The 21,454-nt window shown below is 38.2% G+C and overlaps 1 protein-coding gene across 1 annotated transcript in view; it reads left to right on the forward strand.

Moving 5' to 3' along the window:
• The first annotated feature begins 11,660 nt into the window (after window positions 1-11,660).
• CRYBG3 (crystallin beta-gamma domain containing 3) overlaps window positions 11,661-21,454 on the forward strand; it is a 107,913-nt gene continuing 98,119 nt past the window's right edge. The window contains exon 1 of the mRNA XM_033127701.1: window positions 11,661-11,982. Within this exon, the coding sequence (XP_032983592.1) occupies window positions 11,834-11,982 (149 nt within the window). The 5' untranslated portion in view covers window positions 11,661-11,833. The remainder of the gene's footprint in view (window positions 11,983-21,454) is intronic.

A 21,454-nucleotide genomic window follows, 5' to 3' on the forward strand; every position in this document is an offset into this window, starting at 1 on the left:
CATATTTTTACCCCCACATAGGCACAGCCTTCCGCACTATCCACATCCTGATGCCTGAGGATTCTGAAGCACATAAACATCACCCTCAGGTAAACATAGTGATAATCAGTTATCAGAAGCTACCGTCTGGTTCTGGGTAACCTGGAATGAGCACACTCCACTCTCTCTCCCGTGGAATGCAACTACACAGACCAGCTATTTGAATGCATGGACCAGCTACTTGAGGACTGCGAGATGTGAAAAACAGGCAGGTTGAAGACTACCAGGAGTAGACATACCACCAGTCCAGGGGTGAGTTTGCCTTTTTTTACCCCTTTGGTATCCCCTCTACCTGGGTTTAAGGCTACTTAAAACTGCACAGAACTGGACATCTGTGCAGAGCTTCCGGAGAAATTCTCTAATTCTGGCTGAAAGAGTAGGCAAGGAGTCTCGTAATGGTCAGTGAAAGGAAAGGACATACTCTGTTTTCCTTTTCTACATTTTCTTGTGCCCCAGCCCCCAAGCTATCTGAGGTGTCAGCAGCAGCAACAAGAGCAGCAGCAGCAGTGGGGAACCCACAGACAACTAAAATTCTGGGCAAAAAGAACCTTCCTCTATAATCAGAGGAGCTGTGGTCCAAGAGGATGTGGTAAATCCTCACTGCTTTAGTTCTCCGTCTTCCCTTTGCTTGGCCCAGAGGGGGCGCCTTCACAGGAAGTGTATGGAGTAGGGGGCGGGGGAAGAGTATGTAAAGCCCCAGCTTTCTAGATGGAGGATCTAAAAAGGAGAATCCAAAGCACTGCAAAGCCTGGAGGGGGACGTTGGGAGAAAGGTGACTGGCAAAGCAAGCCAACAGTTATGGATTCTGAGCCTTACCCTCCTTGTGGGTCTCAGTCTAAACAGGGTACAGATTTTGAGAATTGAACTACAAGATCAACTATGACCCAAATCTAAACTGGCCACTGAGTGGTACATACACAGGAGCAGATCTGAATGAAACTGAAAAGTTGTTTGAAAACAAGTAACATTGAAACTACAGCTCCAACAAGGCTGGTTGGAAATTTTGACCTGAATCCAACCAGGTTGAATGCCTGCTAAAACAAAATTATTGACAATCTGCATAGAATTGAAATAGATTCAGCCTCTCATAATACTCAAACGCTCAAGATAGATAGAAAGTTGCAGCATAGATCTAGAACATATAACAAAGGAACGAAAATTTTTAAACTGAAAAATACAATAACTGGAATAAAAACTCACTGGATGGGTTCAGTTACTGAATGAAAATGACAGAGTAAAGACTATGAACTTGAAGGTAGATTAACAGCAATTATACAATCTGAATAATAGAAAAAAATGAATTAAAAAATGAACAAAGCCTAAGGAGCATGTAGAACAATATCAAAAAGTCTATGTTCACGTAATTAGTGTTGCAGAAGAAAAGGAGAGTACAGAGCATAAAAGGTATTTGAAATAATAATAGCTAAAAACTTCCCAAATTTGGTGAAGGGCATAGCCTATAGATTTCAAAAACTCAGCTTGAAAGCATCCAGAGAAAATGATGTATTACTTATAGGGAAACAGTAATTCAAATGACTGCTGATTTCTCATTAGAAATCATTACGTTTAGATGGAAGTGGCACACTGTTTTTAAAGTACTTTATAAAAAAAGAACTGTCAACCCAGAATAATATATCCAGAAAAAAATATCCTTCAAGAATGAAGGTGAAATAAAGACACTGTCATAATAAGAAAAGCAAGAACACTTATTGCACCAAACCTGATCTAAAGGAATTGCTAAAGGAAGTCTTTCAAACAAAAGGGAATTGATACCAGAAGGAAACTTAAAGAACATCTTGTATTCTTTAAAATACAATTGTGTTTAACAAGTTGTGTAATTGTGTTTAACAAGTTGAAAACATTTCATTATGGGTGTTTCAATGTATTTAGACAAAAGACAATTACAAAATAAAGGGGGAGATTAAGGGGTCAAATATGGTGCTTTCTAACATAACTCATGAAATAGAATTCCATAGTAGACTATGAAAGTATGTTTATTGTAATATCTAAAGAAGCCACACACAAAGAAAACTATACAAAGGAATGTAGTCAAAAATATAATAAGTTAAAATTGAATACTGAAATACATTCAAATGACCCAAAAGAAGGCAAAAGGAGGAAGCAGAGTGACAAAAAATGAAGGGAACCAACAGAAAACATTATAAACGATAGACCTAAATTTATACATATCAGTAATTTATTAAATGTAAATAGTCTAAACATACCAATTAAAGGAAATAAATTGAATGGATAAAAGCATTACAAAGTATATGCTCTCTACAAATAATTTACTTCAAATGTAACGATACAGGTAAGTAAAAAGGTGGGAAAAGATTTACTAAGCAAACACTAATCAAAAGACAGCTGGAGTTGGCTATATTACTCTCAGACTATATTACTCAGGCTATATTACTCTCAGAAAGAAATTTACCAGGAATAAAGATGGGCATTACCTAATAATAAAAGTGATACAAACTACCGCGGATTTCTTACCAGAAATGATCTATGTCAGAAGATGGTAATATAATATCTTTAACGTGCTGGGAAAAAAATTGTTGATCCATACTTCTAAGATAGGAAACTAAAAAAAATTCACCAGCAGATTTGCACTACTGTAAGAAACGTTCTTCAGGATGAAGGAAAATGATACCAGAGGGAAACATTTTTAGAAAGCAATGAAAAATGAAATGGTAAATATTTGAGTAAATATAGCAGACTTTTTTCCTTAATGTCCTTAAAGTCCATGTGAATGTTTACAACAAAATGTATAGCATACTCTTATGGGGTTTATAATACACATAGATGGAATACGAATGACGTATGGCAACTGCAATGTAACAGATGGGGGAATCATGAAAGACCTAAACAATTGCAAAATTTCTACATTTTACATGAAGTGATACAATAAAATTTCTAGTAGAGAGTGTAAATTAAGGATGTGTATTGTCATTCCTAGAGCAAATATTTTAAAAATGTAAAGCGGTATGTTAAAAAGTCAATAAATTAAAATGGAATTTATTGAGTAATCCAAGTTAACATATGGGACATAACATAATGGGACAAATCGATATTATGAACCACCAGCCATGAGAATAACATAACATTACTTTTGTAATATGTTTGCCAAAAATGCATAGTCTGAATCTAACCATAAGAAAACACGAGATATACACAAATAGAAGGAAGTCTCCATGCCCTCCACCCAAAAATGGCCTGTAATGTTCAAACTTGTAACAGTCATGAAAGTCAGAGAAAGATGGAGGAAATTTTCCAGAATGAAGGAGACTGAAAAAGACATTTTCCGGAATGAAGGAGACTCAAAAGGCAACTAAATGTGACCAATGATTCTATACTGGATTACTTCACTATGAAAGACATTAATGAGACAGTTGGGAAAACTTGAACAGGGCTTCAGGATAAGACGGTAGGATATAGCAACATTAATTTCTGATTTTCAGGGTTATATTATGGTTATTTAGGATTTTAGGAGAATCGTCATGTTTGTAACAGTTATACATCAAAGTATTTAAGGATGATGAGATATCGTTTTGACAACATACTTTCAAATGGTTCAGCTGATAAAAGATGTTCTTCGTACTATTGTAATTTTCAATAAATGTGAAATAATTTCAAAATAAAAATTATCTTTAGATAAAAATAATTTTATATGAAATAATATAGAGCAAATGGCATTTTACATAAGAAATAATAGAATAGAATAGAGTACACTAAATGAATAATTTATTTTCAGAAACAAAAGTCTGAAATTGTATCACTCTTATAAAAATCAACTGCTTAAATAGGTTGATAAGCAACTAGTATGGGAAATGTGAATATACACTCATTATTTGAATTACATAATTCTTGAACTTTGTAGATACAATATAAAATACAGTACTGCTGCCAATTTTTAGAAACAAAAAACACCTTAACCACTAATCATAAAGATGGACCAGGTGATTGTCTGGATTTCACGGTGCTAATTATATCAGCCTGAAAACTTTTATTTAGAGTGAGTGCCAGGTAATAGCTGTGAGAAAGGCAATTTGTATAAGAATGTCAAACAGCTGTCAAACTCTTTGATTCTTATATACACTTGATTTTGGTCCTAAATTAGATATTTGGTTAGTAGTAAGACTTCTCCAGCCTGAGTTACCGGTCTAACCTGTCTCAGTTGGTAATTGGCAGCTGTAAACTCAGATTGTGTAGGTTACTTTAGGATCAGCAGCAGTTTCTCGACCTGCATATTTCTCACACATTATTATTGTTATTTGCTTTTTACTTATGCAATTATTTTAAAGAATATAGCAAAGAGTTCACTTAAAGGAAGTTTCACATTAACATACCAAAGCCCTTGAATACTCTTATATAACACACGTAGTACTTGATGATTCACAATGTAATAGCACCCATTTACTGCAATATTTCCTCACTGAATCAGACAGAAAACATATTAATTATATGTCTATTGTTGGCCCGGTATTGTGTGCACTCCTACTGAGCCTTGATATTGCTCTTTGACCAGTGTGATATTCCTAATATAAATCTGTTTCAACAGGTGTGTTAATTGGTATGTTGTGGAACTTTCTGATCCATACTTCTGGAGTTGATTTATGAAATCTATTACTGAGGCCACAGTATATATTCCAATCACCAAATACAGTCAATAGTCAGTAAATGTAGGCTGAATGTGTGAAAGGCTGTAAAATAACCTTGTACATGGGAGATTGTTATTTGTTTATTTTTAGATATACATTCATTGCACCAACTTGCGTAATCAAATTTGGAGCACCTAACATTACAGGAATAAATACTAGGTCGATGATCTTTCAATTCTAGATCCTTATTTCAGAATTCTCCGTTTTATTGTTTTCAGGTTTTCTGTTTTGTTTTTCTGAAATGTAGACTGGTTAATAGACTTTTCAGTAAATTTATAAATTTTAAATTCTGACTACCTCTCTGACTTACCAAAGAAGAGTTTTGCCAGTAGCCACTTGTTAAGTTTCATTTAAAGATTCATTTTTTTAAAACTATGTATTTTATTTAAGTTACAGAAACCAAATATACCTACAGAATGTCCTTAAGTGGCAGGAAGAACTAGAATGAAGATGACAGAATTTAAAATGAGTAAGTTAATTTTTGTTCCCCTCAGGCTGTGGTTGATAAGTTTATAGACAAATTCTGTACTGTGGTGTGGGCAGCTACTTCATTTGATGATGTACATGACTGATCATTTGAAGTGGAGTTCCTGTCCAACCAGATAGAAGCTAAAAAAATGATGATTTGTTTAATTAAAATTAATATCAACTGTGAGGTTCATAAAACAATTTGTTTATTTAATTGTCTTCTAAACTTCATAATTCAAAGTAGTACATCAATACATTTACCTGTATGAGAAGTAAACCAAATGACATGTAATGGAAACTGACTACCTTATTTGTGGAGCTGAAAGAAAGAAAAATAAAATAGAATATAAAATATAGAAATGAATGAAACTTAAGAATGGTTATTAATATAAAGTCAATTATGAAAATTATCTTTTTACTTCAATATTTGAGTCAAAATACTCCAATTGTAATTTCTTGTCTTCTCTTTTATCTCTTTCGTAAGTAACTCTTTTTTTTCTTTACCAATGAAAGTTGACTGGAAGAGGTGAGGAAAGAATTCAATTGCTAGGATAGACTGATGGAAATGTTTGATGTAGGGTGATTTTGTTCATTATTTCCAAAATCAGTTAATGAACGTGGGGTCATTGAGAAATGCACTTGCTACATTTTTAAAAAATTAAAATTATATCCTCTACAGTAACACTTGACTTTTATAAGCTCCATATGGATTTTTTTTTGTTTCTACATTTAACAATATTTTTAAATGAAATTTTCTGAAATTTTGTTAATGATATTTATCTATAACGGAGTATGTAAGATTTCTATAGCTAAGTATGCCAAGTTTATATTCAGCACCATATTCAGTATTTCATCACTCCAGATTATAAGCAAAGTGAATAGACTTCGATTCCATTCTAAACAAAGAAAATTCGTGTAATGGAAATAATGCTAATCTCAATTTTAGATTAGGTGAAATCCCCATGTGAAAACTGTAGTTCATCTGATATGACAGCGTGTATCATTTCCAGCTGCTTTCTCTCTCTAATCAAAACATTTGCTCACAATAACAGCTGCCTCTATGCCTTGTTTTTAAGCCATTTGCAGCAAATCAAACTGGGAACATGTCCATAGTAAGAAAACTCAGGATTCTGAGACATGTATGTTCTAAAATTTAAAAATAAGCCAATTCACAAGCCAATTATCTTTTTACTCCAAAGCTTTGTTTCATGAAACCTTAATAAAATTTACAATCAACAGACATACAGTGCAGTCCAGAAATTTATAAATAATTGTTCTTTACAGAATAGAGCCATTTAAAATTATATATCAGATATGCACTATACAGTAAATAGTTTATGTACTCAGATGAAATATTTTGGGAAAACATAATATAGGAACTGAGTTTCTCATATAGTAATTAATTATTATTCTGAACTATTATCTGTGTCATGATTATGAAGCTGCATTAATAAAAGTTAATATCCTACATGACTTTATATTTTAGATAGTATCCGACTCAAACAAGACATCACATTGAATTGGTGTATATAACTATTTTGGAATACACCTTAAAATCTATGTTTGCCAAAGAAATCCTTCTTCTATTTATACTTTTAAGAATACAATAGCTTTGCATTAGCACATTTTGCACTGTTTGAGAAGTAAATATTTAGTTGTTAATATTAATATTATATTTTTGTAAAAAACATTTCTTTTTGTAAATATCATCATCATATCAAGGGAAGAAAGGAATAGTTTATGTCAGACTAACACATCTTGATTTGAGCATTAAAAGACGTGTGTTTGAAAGATCTCAATCTCGTCATGTTCTGGAAATAAAACCAGAACACAATAAAACTTCATGCATCCCATAGAAGTCTGAATAACCAATTACATACTTAAAAATTTCACCATCTGCTCTCATTGAAGCAGCAAGACTGAGGCACTTTCCCATGTTACAAACCACCATAATCAGAATGTAACAGAATGAGAAATGCAAACCTCTTCCCCTCCCCTTTCTTACTTTCTGTGGTGGTTCTTAATGAAAACTTGAGCTATACAAACAAAGGAAAGGGGAGGATACTCCCCCGCCCCATCTCCTAATTGAGTGCTTATATCCAGTAATAGCTTTTTTTGCTGTCCTGGGCAGCATGACATTGCCTCATTTGGCCACACATAGCCATTATTCTAGGAGGCATCTAGTGAAGTGTTCCAATCCATCTGCTTGCTTTTCATGGGCTAGTGCTTTCCTCGATGTTGACAGCTGTCTTAATATTCCTGGGCCACCTGCCACATAGTAAATACTGTGCTCTAAGATATATACAGAAGTTTATCTCTCTGGTGGACTTCTCAGAACAAAAAGCTTAGCATTTCTAACTATACTTGCATCCTTGTTCAAATGCTTCCGGGATCAGTTTATTCCTATACTGTTCAGGAGTATAGTGCTTATGCTTTTTGAACCTCCGGTTTTCTCACATATCAAATAAGCTATTGATTTTGTGGAAGTCGCGGTCGTCACAGAAGGTGGAAAGGAAAAGAGCATACTGACAAGTATCACTTCTACGGTAGTAAGCCTTCCTGGAACCTTCTAGACTAAATCGGGGGTCCAGCCTATATATTTCTTTAGAAAGATTTCCCGTCATATACCCCCCTTTGCTCATGTTTCCTCCATTAAACTTGCTGCTTAAGAGAAAGCATTTGGTTTTATTCATTACAGTATCTCTAAGAATGAGCATGTATCTGATACATAGTTGGAACTCAGGGACAGATCCAAGTTTTGTGGAATCTGAAGATTTTTACAATATGGGGGTTCCTCTTTGAAGAAAAATGGTTTAAAATTAAAAATGAAAATCAAATATAAAAGTGGATGAAAAATAAATCATGCAAATTACCAATTTAAAATGGTTGACTAACATTACAAATATTACGAAGTCTAGAAAAACTATTTTTTCCACTAATTGCCCGACATAGGTTTATAATACTTTTTTTCTTATATTTTGGTAGTATACTCTTTGATAGACTTTAAAAGACAATAATTTTCTAATATCATATAATGGAAAGAATTCAATCTTTCCCCAAGTTTGGTTGAGCATATTTATTACTGATAGAAGGACTAAATAAACATGTGACACTTATGCACTCACACAGATTCACTGTTTGTGGTACTGCTACAGGTTTGTGCCTACAAATTAGAATCCTGATAAATTCTGTTTTACATGATTTTTATTAAAAAAAAGTTTGGTGCACTTATGGTTATAAAAATTGGATACATTGCATTATTGAATATATTATTGTTATGAAAGAAATTACATCAATTAAAAGTGGTTCTTCCTCTTTCAGTTTTGTCTTTTGAAGCCTGGAATAATTTTCCACAAGTCACCTTCTGCTATTGTACATTTCAAATCTTGTTTCACCTCTATTTCCCACATATTTTCAGTGTTAGAGGCCTTAGGATATGTTTATATCTTGAATAGGGCCTCTGGTCCTACATCTTGGGTGGAATGCTTGGGGAGTTGCACAATGGACAAATTGGAATTTATGTAGCAACTTTGGAGAAGTTGACAGTCACTTAAATGTATCCCGCCAAATCCAAACTAAACGTATTCCCAACTCAAATCCCCATCAGATCCCAAAATGCCCCCAATAACTCCAGTACCAACTGACTATAGGAATAGTGTGATGGACAGAAAATCCAGGAAGAAAGAGATTGTGGTTTTAGTCAAATGCAGGTAAAACATTTACTTTTGTAAATTTCACAAAAACACATGTACATGTGATCACATTCCTGAGTTCACAATGGAAGAGACTGTGCCAGGGAGGGGCCTTGAAGGTTAGCTTAACCAGCTTCTACTGTTGGTACTAAATGTCTTCTGAACAATTGAGTGAATGATGACCACTGTACTAAATTAGCATCTCAAAGATCCTCACAACTCTGAAATTCAACATTTTTACAGACTTCCTAATGTAATCTTAGAACTTAATATTCAGAAATATGTAATTATGAGTTCATAATCTAGGAACTGAGAAATATGAGAAAAGTAAATAAAGAAAAATTTAGGGGTCATTGTTTTATGGTTTTAAGCTAATTTTTCATAGACAAATTTTGCCTTGAATGGAGGCAGGGCACCATGTGTAATTACAAGTCATTCAAGTGCATTGTTCAACCACAGAGAAGAGATTAGAGCATAATTACATATTCATTGTTTCCTTCACGAGGTAGTTGCTTTTGAGAAAAAAAAATATATGTCAGCAGTGTGTATTGGCCCAACTGTTTAGGTGAGGTGCCTCTAATAACATTTACACTATCTTATACCATTGCATATTATCCATTAATAGAAGGGATTCTAGCTGGATGAAGATCTGCATTATTTTTACTATTTGTACTATCACCACCAACACTACAGAAAATTTCTATGTGAAACACTTTGTATATCATGATTCTGATGCCTTCTCACTTAGCAAGGAAGGTGGCTATTAAAGAAATCTGACTATTACAGCATTTTCCTTGAGAGCTACTTTTTAGAGAAATTCTTATTCTTAGAGAAATGTTATTATTAGTTAAAACAATAATTCAGTAATAAATCTTACTGGTTCCCACCCACTTTTATCCCCAGGAAGACTTCCTAAATAATGCACCCTCTGAATAGGCCTTAGGGGTAGGGCCTGCTTCAGTCACAGTACAAGTGGGTGACACATCTGGTAGAGCATTCCTTTGGGGAGATAAATTATTCTCTAGGCCTTCTAGCTGGAGGAACAGATTGCTTCATACTCTCTTTACTTTCTTATTCTCTGGGCTTTCTGGTAAGTGGACCTTTAAAGGAGATTATCCCCTAAAATAATACAGTTAGAATTGGAAACTTGTCTTATTCTAGCTTTTTCCTATTTTCTCAGGCTCACAGAGAAGAAGGAAAAATTTGGAAAAGAGAAAGTGGTGGTCAATCATTGGGGATAGTCTGGGATAAACCTAGTTGGGGGAAAGTGGGTTGATTTAACTTTGATGGGTTAAATTGAGCCAGAACAAATTAGGGTGAGTGCCTTGGGCTCTGCTGCAGTTAGTAGGGGCTGAAGTGCTTCTAGGAGACAGCTGTGGGGTGGCTCAACAGCCACCAGACGGTGCTGAAATGACCTGGGGCTTACAGATGCACAAATGTACTCACAAACAACCTTCTCCTCCTCCAGCATTCCAGAGCCAGACAGGGGATAACCCCAAGGTATATTTCTTCCCCTCCACAAGTCAAAACTGCCTTGGACATTTCATTTTGATCTCATTTGTATACAATTTTTAGTGAACAAGACTGTCATGTCACTCTCCTGATTTCTACACCCTCTCAGGAGTAGCTTGGCTTTAAAACAAACCAAAACACCTGGGGTGAATGGGCCTCACTGTTTTCTGTACTAGCCACTAGGGTATAAAACACTAAGGAAATCCATACTACTGCATTAGTGAGATAAGCAGAACGAATACTACATGATACCATTTATTTGATGAATCTAAAACAGTCAAATTTGTAGACGTATGAAGTGGAATGGTGGTTGTCAGTGGCTGGAAGGAGGAAAGGGAAGGTGATAGTCAAAACGTACCAAGTTTCAGTAATGCGAATTGCGTAAGTCCTGGAGTTCTACTGTACAGCACAATGCCTATAGTTAATAATACTGTATTATATACTTAAAATATGCTAAGAGGGCAGGTTTTATGCGAAGTGTTCTTATCACAAAAATAAGATGGGAGGAAACTTTTTGAGGTGATAGATAGGTTTATAGCGATTATGATGACGGTTTCACAGGTGTACATTTATCTCCAAACTCATCAAGTTGTATACGTTATGTACGGCTTGTATATATAAGAATTTTAAATAAAAACTAAAAACAAAACAAAACATCCATACTACTGTATTGTTTCTGCACTTGCAAGTTTGAATCGTACTTATTTTTGATCGTGTAGTTTTCGTAAGAGGATTCGCGGAGTAGCATGTAACATGGAGTATGAGACATTTAAAGCACCATCTGGGTTAGGAAAAGTTACTCCACACGTAAGCCAGCCAAACAAGGGAAGAGTTGTTGACAGACCTAGACAGACACCTCCTTCACTTCTGAGGCTCGGCCCTGGGGTAACCTCATGGGTTGCAGCCCGGGTGGAAACTGCTTTTGAGTAGCTGTTTGTTAGCTGCAAGGCAGCCCAAGGCACTCTGGTAGTGCTGTTTACCAGGTGCTTTCACAAACTTGAGTTCGTTAACCTCTTTCAAAAGTCTGAAAACTTTTACCGTGCACTGAATGAGGGATAGAAAACAAATCAGTAAAAGAAAGTCAAAACTGAGCGCAAAGCTAAGTAGGCTGCACCCTGAACTCGTTTGGGCGCGTAGCCTTGAGTCGAGTCGCGGGTGGCGCTTCCCCGGCTCCGGGTCTCAGGCGGCGACCCCGCCAGCCCAGCAGACGGCGGCGGGGGCGGGGCCGCGGCCTTTGGCTCCTCCCTGGGGCGGGCCGGCGGGGGCGGGAGGAGGTGCCACCGCGCAACAGTAAAAGCAGCCGCGCGGGTGGCTCGTCGTGCCCGCGCCTCTCCCGCCCGGGATGGACTGAGCCTCGCCGGCGGCCCGCGCCGAGTGGGTCCCGCCTGGGCCAGACTCCGGACGCAGGACACCGCCTTGCGCGCTCCCCGCAGACGGCCCCGGACCGGCAGCCTCGCCGGGGAGATGTCCGGCGGCCGGAGGAGGGGCGGCGCCCCCTGGCACAGCCTCTCCCGGTTCTTCGCTCCTCGAAGCCCTTCCCGGGACAAGGAAGAGGAAGACGAGGAGAGGCCAGGGACGAGCCAGCCGCCCGCTCTGGGCCGGGGCGCTGCCAGGTGGGAGCCTCTAGGGACGTCGGGGGGCCCTGCGCGGACGCGCGGGACTGGGGCTCCTGGCCCGACAGCCCGCTGCGGCCGCTCTCGTGCCAGGCGGCACTTGGCTCGCCACTTTCTGTTCTCCTTCCTCCATTGCTCAAGTTTCTTCCTTCTCCCCAGTTCCCGGGCCGCTTCTCTGCCCTCTCCTGGGTTTGTGAAGTGTGTGTGAAGTTGGTGGTTCGCGGCCGGGTGCGCCCCCCGGGGTCCCGCGCCGCCCCGCGCTCTTGCTTTCCGCCTCCCCTCCCCGTGCGGGATTCGGATCCCGTTCCACGCTCGCATCTGCTCGCCAAGTTCTGGGGCAAAAGCGAGTCCCCCGGCGTCCGGTCGGCAGTAATGGGAAACAGTTGTGAGCCTTCAGCCGGGACAGAGAGGACGCGATCAGGACACCACTGGTGTGGGAAAGGTGAAGCTTTGGAGCGCCACCTCTTCAGCTGGTATTTTGCCATCTTACTTAAATTTCCTCAAAAATGGTTTTCTTTTTTTAAATTGTGATACTGAGTTCCCAAGGCTTCATCAAAATATAAAAACCTCGCTAGTTTTATTTACCATTGCCTGGACGTTTAAACGATGCCGCCCGTCTTTTTTTCCCCATCTCTCTTCGGAAACATCTCCCCCAGATTCCAGAAACCAGGATTTGCGCTATCTTGGTTTCAGTAATGAAAACGTGCTTCTTCTCTGTAATCTTTTCTCCTTCCTCCACCTGTTGTAAAATCGATTTTTATTTTTAGACGTGTCTCGCTAAAAAGCCCCTTTCTGAGTCTTTTTATCCGTTCTGAAGGATGAAAAGGGATTTATGTCCGTACAACTTCTCGTTTTAAACTTTTGGTGAAAAGAGAGACTTAAACTACCTCAAATTGTACTACAAGCGTATGTAACCCATGTGATTAGAAGGACGGGCTCCAGAACGCTATGTTTACTTCAGATTTTAAAGACTTCCTGGTGGGCGTCAGAGAAAACTGGATAGGAAACAGAACTGTACTTGTGACTGAGCTGATTCCATTAGTATTCAAGTTTTGTGATTTGATTCTAGTCGGTAGTGTTCCTCAGTTTCCCTACTTGTAAACATTTGCAATATGACCGTCTGTTAATAAAATCCCATGTCCTTCCAAGAAAGCTCTTACTAAATTGGTAAGTTTCTCCTGGAAGGTTTGTAGCTCTTCCTGCCCTGTTAATAGAGAATTTAGAATTCAGAGTTGCACAGTAGTTAAAAATAGCTTTGAAGTCTGACAGGGCTCAACCAGAATGTCAGATCTGCTAGTGTGGGCAGAGAGCCTGTGGTGCCTGCCATCCGGTAACACCACTAACAATCTTGGATAATATGAAAGAAGTGTTTAAAAGAAATCCTAAATTGACTCAGCAAAAGTTGGAAACTTGATTCAGTGTTGGAAAGGAATAGATAGGCCAATTTCAGGTTCATATCAGAATTGTCCTGAAACCTTGCCTGTCTTCATGCACTATTTTGGCTTTTTTAGGCACTTATCAAATCTGATCTCTCTCTCAGGAGCTACCCATTCTTCCAATTAGTCTCTTGTCTACTTACCATTGCTCTATTCTCATTATCTCCAGACAGGCACAAACTATGGCTTTTGACAATGAAAATTTTAATTGTGCTTATATGAATACTCATTTTTTCCTCTTTTTTTAGAACTTGCCAGATGTTAAAGGAATAGCAGATAATCCTTCTTGTGGGTGTTTTACCTTTTAAATGAGCTTAAGTCCTTCTTTTCAAGGATATAAACACAAACAAAGCCTTTATTGAAAGTTTAATGAAACAAATGGAAACACTTAGTGGTACCAAATGTCCTAGTAACACAACACCCTGGTGTTAACAGGATTGGAAACAATTGTGATTTGTCACTGTGATCTTATTTCAAAATGAAAGGGTATTTTAGCTGTTTCTCTTAGAGGCAGTTAAAAACTTTTAGTTTTAGTGTGAGCCTGGTTTACCGTCTGTCCTGGTGGTTTTGGATGCAGAGGACTCCATTCAGCAGACATTCAGTGCTTGGAATGGGAGGGATGTAAAGCTTTCACGGTGTGCCCTAAGTTAGTGGGCTTCATTTGTAGTGAACACATCATTTGTGTATTGAGTTTGCTGCTGTTCTGTTCTCATAAACCTTCAGCAATTAAAGAAACCTATTGACATCAACGCTGTTGTATGTGCCAATTCAGGTATGAGCACTCAAATTGCTTTTCAGAACTCATATCTTGGGTAGTTGGCTAGATCCTATAAGTGCTTATATTAATTTAGTTTACAGTATATAGAAATGAAACCTGCAATTGAAGTTTGTATAGGAAACTTGAGAACTCTGAGTTCTGTGGCCCCCATTTTGAGAATCACTGTTATAATGTTTAACCCAGTGTATGGCTCACAAGGAATGGATTCATTAGAAGTGATAGGGGAGCACAGGGAGGGCGTCATGGTTGAGGTGCTTTTTAGTGGGCCTTCAGAGCATCAAATCACATTACTTAGCCAGGAACATAGAAATTGGGAACAAATCTTTCAGGCTGAGCAAAGACCTGCAGGCGGTTATAATCTATTAGGGACTATATACATTGATGGAACAGATTGAAAGACCCAGTAAGTAAGTTGGATTGAAGCTGAATGGTAAAGGTCTCTCGACAGTGTTTGGCTCTCGATTTGAGGTTTAAAGGATTTTTGCAAAAGCCTGTTAAACAGATACTACTACAATGTGACATTTGGAGGACACCTGCCTTCTAATTCTCTCTGCTTTAAGGAAATGATTGCTCAGCTTTGATTTTTGCTGTACCACCCATGAAGGACCTGTTTAAAATGAGCTCTGCACATTTGTAACTCAGGAGGGAGACAGGAAGGTGAGGACAGCATTTATCAACGGTTGACTGTGCACTTAGTCCTGGGCTGGTACTTTCACTTGCAGCATCTCATTTAAACCTTACCCTCAGCCTGGAAGTCTGGTAGGCTTACCACTGTTCTGACAATTGAAGAAACTGAGGGCAGGAGAGCTCTTAGCGGTGAACACTGTTGGTGTCTTGGGTGCAACAATCTTGTTGAACTGGACTCTTCTGTCCTTGACGAGACATTTGGCATCTGTGACGCCGCCCACTAATGACAGTAGTATCCTCCAGTCATTGGGATAACCCAAAACACCTCCACCCAGGTAGGCTGGAGGGAGAATGATACCACTTACAGTGGAGAATTATTTACCCCAAATTATGAGAGAAATAAGGTCCAGGAGAGAGATTTGAACTTAGGTTTTTCTGACTCCAAAGCTCTGGTTCTTTTTCTCACACTGTCCTGCCCACCCCCCCCCCCCCCCGAACAATGCTTCAGAACACATCTGAATACTAAGTCAATTGAATCTTTCCTTGCTTTGTTCTAGAATGGGAGACAATGTGGCCCATTTCAGAGATATTCTTTTGGGCTGTTCCTTTGAGAGTCCCAGTATAGTGTTATTGATAGAAAGAAGGTAAGAGAGGTTCACTAGACCCAGGGTGAGGTGCTGTGTCATATTCATCTTGGTGTCCCCTTTACCCGGCTGAGATGAGGAGTGAAGGAATCTCTGCTGATGGAGATTAAAGCACTTAGTGGTTTTCAGCTATGGGTAGTATAGCCCCATCGTCAAAGTGAGAAACATGGGGGATCTTAAAGGTCACTAGACAGGCTTTGCCTCTCAATTTAAAGTTGAGAGAATTACTGCTTGTCACTATTAAATGGGTAAAGCCAGGATGCTAATGGCTTGTTGTGTAGGAGACATTCTCATAAAAATTGTCAGTGGTGCCACTGATGCATGACATCTGTTGGCCTTCCAGTTCAAGTACCAGTGTTGACCAAAGCCTCAGCTATATGAGGAAAGGGAGCTTTGTTCTCTGGATTTTTACAGTGACTGTATTTTCATTAATTTGGAAGCATTATAGAAAGTAATTAGTAACTAGGTTAGTTGAATAGGAGATACCTGTGTGGTGTTGAAGGACCACATCTGCCATTCATACCTGCAGTAATTAAAGATGACTGGAAAATTCCAGACGTCCTCAGCAGTGTGTATTTTCTGAGAATCTTGAGATCACAGGTTAACGGGAAGCACAGCACCTACTCTTGGCAGCGGAGTAGAAGTACAGACCATTTTAGAGTGTTGAAACTACTACTTTTTTTTTTTCCAAGTGAAATATCTGTCTTTTGGGTTTAACAGGATGGATGAATGCCAGATGGTTAATTTGAGGATTCTGGTTCTTGAGTTCATTCCTTGAAAACTAACTCAATTATACACTAAATGTTTTAGAGTTAACACATGTACCTCAAATCAGTCTGCAATAAATTTAAGTAATCTGAACCTCTAATTGTGTTGAAACAGTGATAACACTTTTGTTTTCATAATTAAAAATAAAAAAATATTCACTCAAGATAAAATATTTTATTTCCCAGCCAGAGTTCTGATGAAATACACTGAAGCCAAGATACACCAGAAACGCTAATACAGCTGTGGTTGCAAGCAAATGTAAATTTAAACTCAGGGAAATAATCCAGGCTATCTCCTGAAAAGAGGATCAGCATGAAATAAAAGTTCAAGAAGTTGATTTTTGACTCTTTTCAGTCCGTTATTTTGAGTGGCTGCTGTGTGTCAAGTATGGTGCTATGTAAGCAGTGGGGGTACAAAGATGAATGAATGACCAAAACTGTCCTCAAAAAGATCATAAATTAATGGACGAGATAAACATGTGCATCTCTACTATGCTCCCGGTGAGCTTATTAGAAGCCAAACATATTTTTGGTGTGTGTGATTTGTTTGATTCAGAACACACATACTGTTTCATGGCTGTCAGATATTGTATGAGAACTTGAATTAGGCTTTGAAAATATCTTCTCGCATTATTACCTTTTCTGGGAGCATAGTTTGATTTACATCCTTCGCCACCCAGTACTGTGGGGAGAAGTGGTAATGGCTGTGCCAGCAGGAGGGGGGCAATGGAAGTACTTTTCCTTCTAGACTCCACAAGCAGAAAAGCGCATCCTCTCAGGAATCAAATTCCGAGTGGAGATCCTTACACACAATAACTTGATGGTGATGGAGAAACAAACTGAAGTTGTGTGACCAGAAATAACTCATTCTTAGTGTTTGGTTGGAAGTGGTGAATGGCCAACTAATGTTTAACCCCTGGGGGGTATTTAATTGGAAGTATCCCAAAGCAGTGAAGCAACTGTTTGCGTAGTGAAGTGTTGTTTTTTTTTCCTTTTTTGCCTAACAGATTAGTAATAACAAAGCTAAACCACCCTTTATTCAAGCCTTAATCAGACCCAATCCCTGTGTTGGGGCTTTAAATATATACAGTGGTACCTTGGTTTTCTAATGTAATCTGTTCTGCAAGACCGTTTGAGTTCTGAAACATTCAAAAACAGCCAGCAGCTAGGCTTCAGGCTCTTGAATTTAGCGGAAGCCGCGTGACATGTTCAACTTCCGAGGCATGCTCGAAAACCGAAGCATTCACTTCCAGGTTTACAGCGTTCGTAAACCGGAATGTTCGTTATTGGAGACGTTCAAAAACCGAGGTACTGCTGTACATTCACTGAATCCTCAGAGCAATTTTGAGTCCATTTTACAGGTACCGTTTTACAGGTATGTAATTTAAGCCTCGGAGAGATCCAGTAGCTGCTAATCAGAAGTCTTGCAGCATCGGTGGGAGAGTCAGGAGTCATAGTCTCCTTCCTGAATTCAAAGGCCACAGAATTATGTGGCAGCTTCCTCTGCTTCACTTGGGAAGACCCATAAAAGAAGTTGGCCTTAGAAAAGGGTTTTGAATGGAATTAAAAGACAATGGCACGCAGCTGGGTGTTTGCCCAGATGACCTGGGCCCGTGCTCTGTACAGTAAAGAATTTATAGTCCTGGCAGTTGAGACAGAGGAAAATAAAATTATATATTTGTATCATTTATAATTTTATATTTAAACACATAAAAAAGATCAGTCTCCTTCAGAAAAGATACAAATTGAAGCTATAGCAAGATACCAGTATTTCACCTATTTCATAAGCAAAAGGAGCTTATGTGGGGAAACCTGGACTCGATTCATGCACCACTGGTGGGAGTGTAAATCGATACACCACTTTGTAGGGAAATTTGACAAGTTCTATCAGTTTTACATATTCACATGCTCTTACTCACACGTTCCCCTCTAGGAATTCCATCAGACCCACAATTTGCAGACAGGCCCAGAGTTGCCTATACATGTCTAGCCATTGCAATGTTGTTTTAATAAGCAAAAGATGAAAAATAAAAAAGTCACATCCCAGCGACAGTGGACTAATAGGTAAATTATGGTACACCCATGTAATGGAATATTACATAGCTATTAAAAAGAATGAGAAAGTTTTTTGTGCACTGATAAGGAAATATCTCCACAATACATTAAATAAAAAGACAAGATACAAACCATTGCGTATAGTATGCTCCCATTTGTATATAAAAAATGGAGTATGAAATTAGTCTGTTACTGGTGTTCTAATTATTTAGGAAGGATGGAAGACTGGGTGAAGGAATAAGGAACAGCAGGGAGACTTTTTATACCTTACTAAAAAAATTATGTGAATTATCTATTTCAGAAAAAAAAAAGACTGTTTTAAGACCTAGTGAATATTTGTGTATAAAAGAGGGAAAAAAACACAAGAGAATGTATGATCCTGAGTTGCCAAAAATTTTCCAAAGAAAGAGCGAACTCCATTAACTTGTTCAAGTGAGAAAAGTTATGATTAAGGCTAGAAATACATGGAAATAATATTTATAATGCAGAATAATTTGATACTTTGACACTTTCTACAAGTGTGAGTTAGGCTTATATATTATTAGTCTGTAATGTGAGTTAACAGCCTCAGAAACATCAACTTTTTGTGAGATTATCTCCTTGGAGTCGTAGTGTGATTCTGGGCAGGTCTTTAGCCCTCTCAGTATCTTTGGTTGTCAAACTAGGGAAATGGCTGTCATCTCTAAGATCTCGTCAGCTTCAGCATACCAGCCAAAAAACTCCATAGCATATACAAAATAAAGAAGTATGCCTTACAGATCAGGAAGACATTTGTTTTACTGGAAAAATCACATATGAAAATGCATTGGTTAATTCCTCTATGTGATCCTTCATTTTGATCATTCGATTTGAAAACTTCACCAGTGTTTACCAAGAATTCATTTAGGACCAGTCGTGCCAGGAACACAAGGCAGTATGGTCTCTGGCTCCAAGCTGTCGTGCAGTTTTGTGGGGAAGGCAGGCATCAAACACATCTTTCTTCCCCTCATAAAGTAAGTACCAAGGTGACACGCAGGGGACTGGGGAGCATTTAACAGGGGTGGGCCCATTCTTCTGACTCTCTTCTTAGAGGACACTGTTTTAATCTCATTTAAACTGTTTCTTGTGTTTATGTATGTGTGTTTAATGCTTTAACTCTTCTTTGTTGATATATAAACTTGAGACAATTTATATTGACTTCTGGTTATCGTGGGTGAGAACTTAGCTATTGTACACCTATTCCCGTTTCCCTATACACATCCAGCCAAAATAATTGTTATAATTATTTTATAAGTAAAAAGTTAATTTTTAGATTTATGTAAAATACAGTTTTGGTTTCATTAATGTAGCATGCCTTTAATGAGAGTATCCTTTATATATTCTTTATGACCAGTAAATGGCAAGAATGGCAGTGCCAGAAATGACATGAAAGTCATATTTGAGTGTCCTCAGAAATACTAGTTTCATGTAATTTCTACCAAATATGTATTAGAAATTCCTGCTTTACTCTTCTCATTAAAATTTGTACAAAACATGGATGCTTACTGCCTTAGTGGCAGATCGTAGTTTTCATAACTGCCGTGATTCTTATGACAAGTGATGAAATATTTCAAATATTACATTTTGATAACTGAGAATAGTTTAGATGAGATGTAAACTCTGTCATTTATTGTCTTGGTTGTTAAAGCCACAAAATGAGCATACCAAGGAGCATACCGTGGATGGAGGGGTGTGGCATTGCGTTGTATTAGTCAAAACTGAAAATGTGTGGAGTTAACACTTTTGGTTGTTTCATTGTTCTAGGTAGGCAGATAAGGATCTTATTTGTCAAAGTTATATATGTTATACAAAGAAATTGCCATTATCTACCGTGTTTCCTCGAAAATAAGATCTAGCGGACAATCAGCTCCAATGTGTCTTTTAGAGCAAAACTTAATATAAGTTAAGACCCGTCTTATGCAAGATAAGACCGGGTCTTATATTAATTTTTGCTCCAAAAAGATGCATTAGAGCTGATTGTCCGGCTACGTATTATTTTTGGGGAAACATGGTTTTTGTAATATTAGTATTTTGTTATTTGTCTAGTTTAAATTTATTGCTTGCATTTTTCCATGAACTTGTTATTTGCTTTTTAAATTCAAATACAGTACTTTGTATTTTTTGTCTTTTTAGAGATAATGTAAAACAGGTTATGACATGATAAGAAAATCAAAAAGATAAAAAGCATAACTCATAACCCTGTCCTCTCAGAGACAAGTACTCTTCTTCTAGATCATTTTCTATGTGTATGTCTCTGTGTATACATATTTTTACAAAAAGTTAAAGGATTTTGAAATTTGAATCTTTTTTGACTTAACAGTGGTGCTTTAACATTCTACCATGGTACATATATTTGTACAACTGGTAAAAATAATCCTTTAAAAAATCTTAGATGTGTCATCACTTTTCACAGTCTAGTTTGAATAGCTAAATGTGTCTCTGCTTACATAGGGTTTTCATTTTAATGGGAGAGGGCAGAAAATAGGCAAGTTACATAAGTTAATATATAGTGTGCTTGAAGTAAAATAAAGCAGGGTGAAGGAATGGGATGAATGGAAGTGGTGAATCAGGAGTAAGGTGTGGATAGGATGGTTGTGGAAGGCCTCTCTATTGGGTAACATCTGAGCAAAGACCTGGATGATATTTGGGAGTGGGACATGAACAAATCTGAGGGAAGAACTTTCCAGGCAGAGGGAGCAGCCAGTTCCAAGGTCGTGAGGCAGGATTGTGTTGACACAGATACCAGAGGGGACAGAGACAGCAGAATGGAAGAGAGAGCGGTGTCCATGATACGGGCAAGGGAGCCAGGGGCTAGGAGAGGTAGACCAGAGTAAGGAGTTGAGAGATTTCCTTCTTGAAAGTATCCCTTGGGATGGGGGTGTGTGTGTGTTTATATATTTTCATATAGATTGTTGCTTTGTCAGTGTCTGGAAGAATTGACAGAGGAAAAAGGATTTGAGTAAGAGGTTGGAGGCGAGGTCGGCCTCCGTCAGGCTCTCGGAGCTCCGGGAAGGTACCGCCGCCCATGTCCTTGGATCTCCAGTGCCCCTCTGTCAGGACAGTTTGTTGAATGGGACATGAATGAGTGACCCATTTTAGAAGGCAGCTGGACTGCTGTTTGAGTTCATGTTATGGCGAGAGATTCAG

Source organism: Rhinolophus ferrumequinum, chromosome 2, assembly GCF_004115265.2.
Source record: "Rhinolophus ferrumequinum isolate MPI-CBG mRhiFer1 chromosome 2, mRhiFer1_v1.p, whole genome shotgun sequence".
NCBI lineage: Eukaryota > Metazoa > Chordata > Mammalia > Chiroptera > Rhinolophidae > Rhinolophus > Rhinolophus ferrumequinum.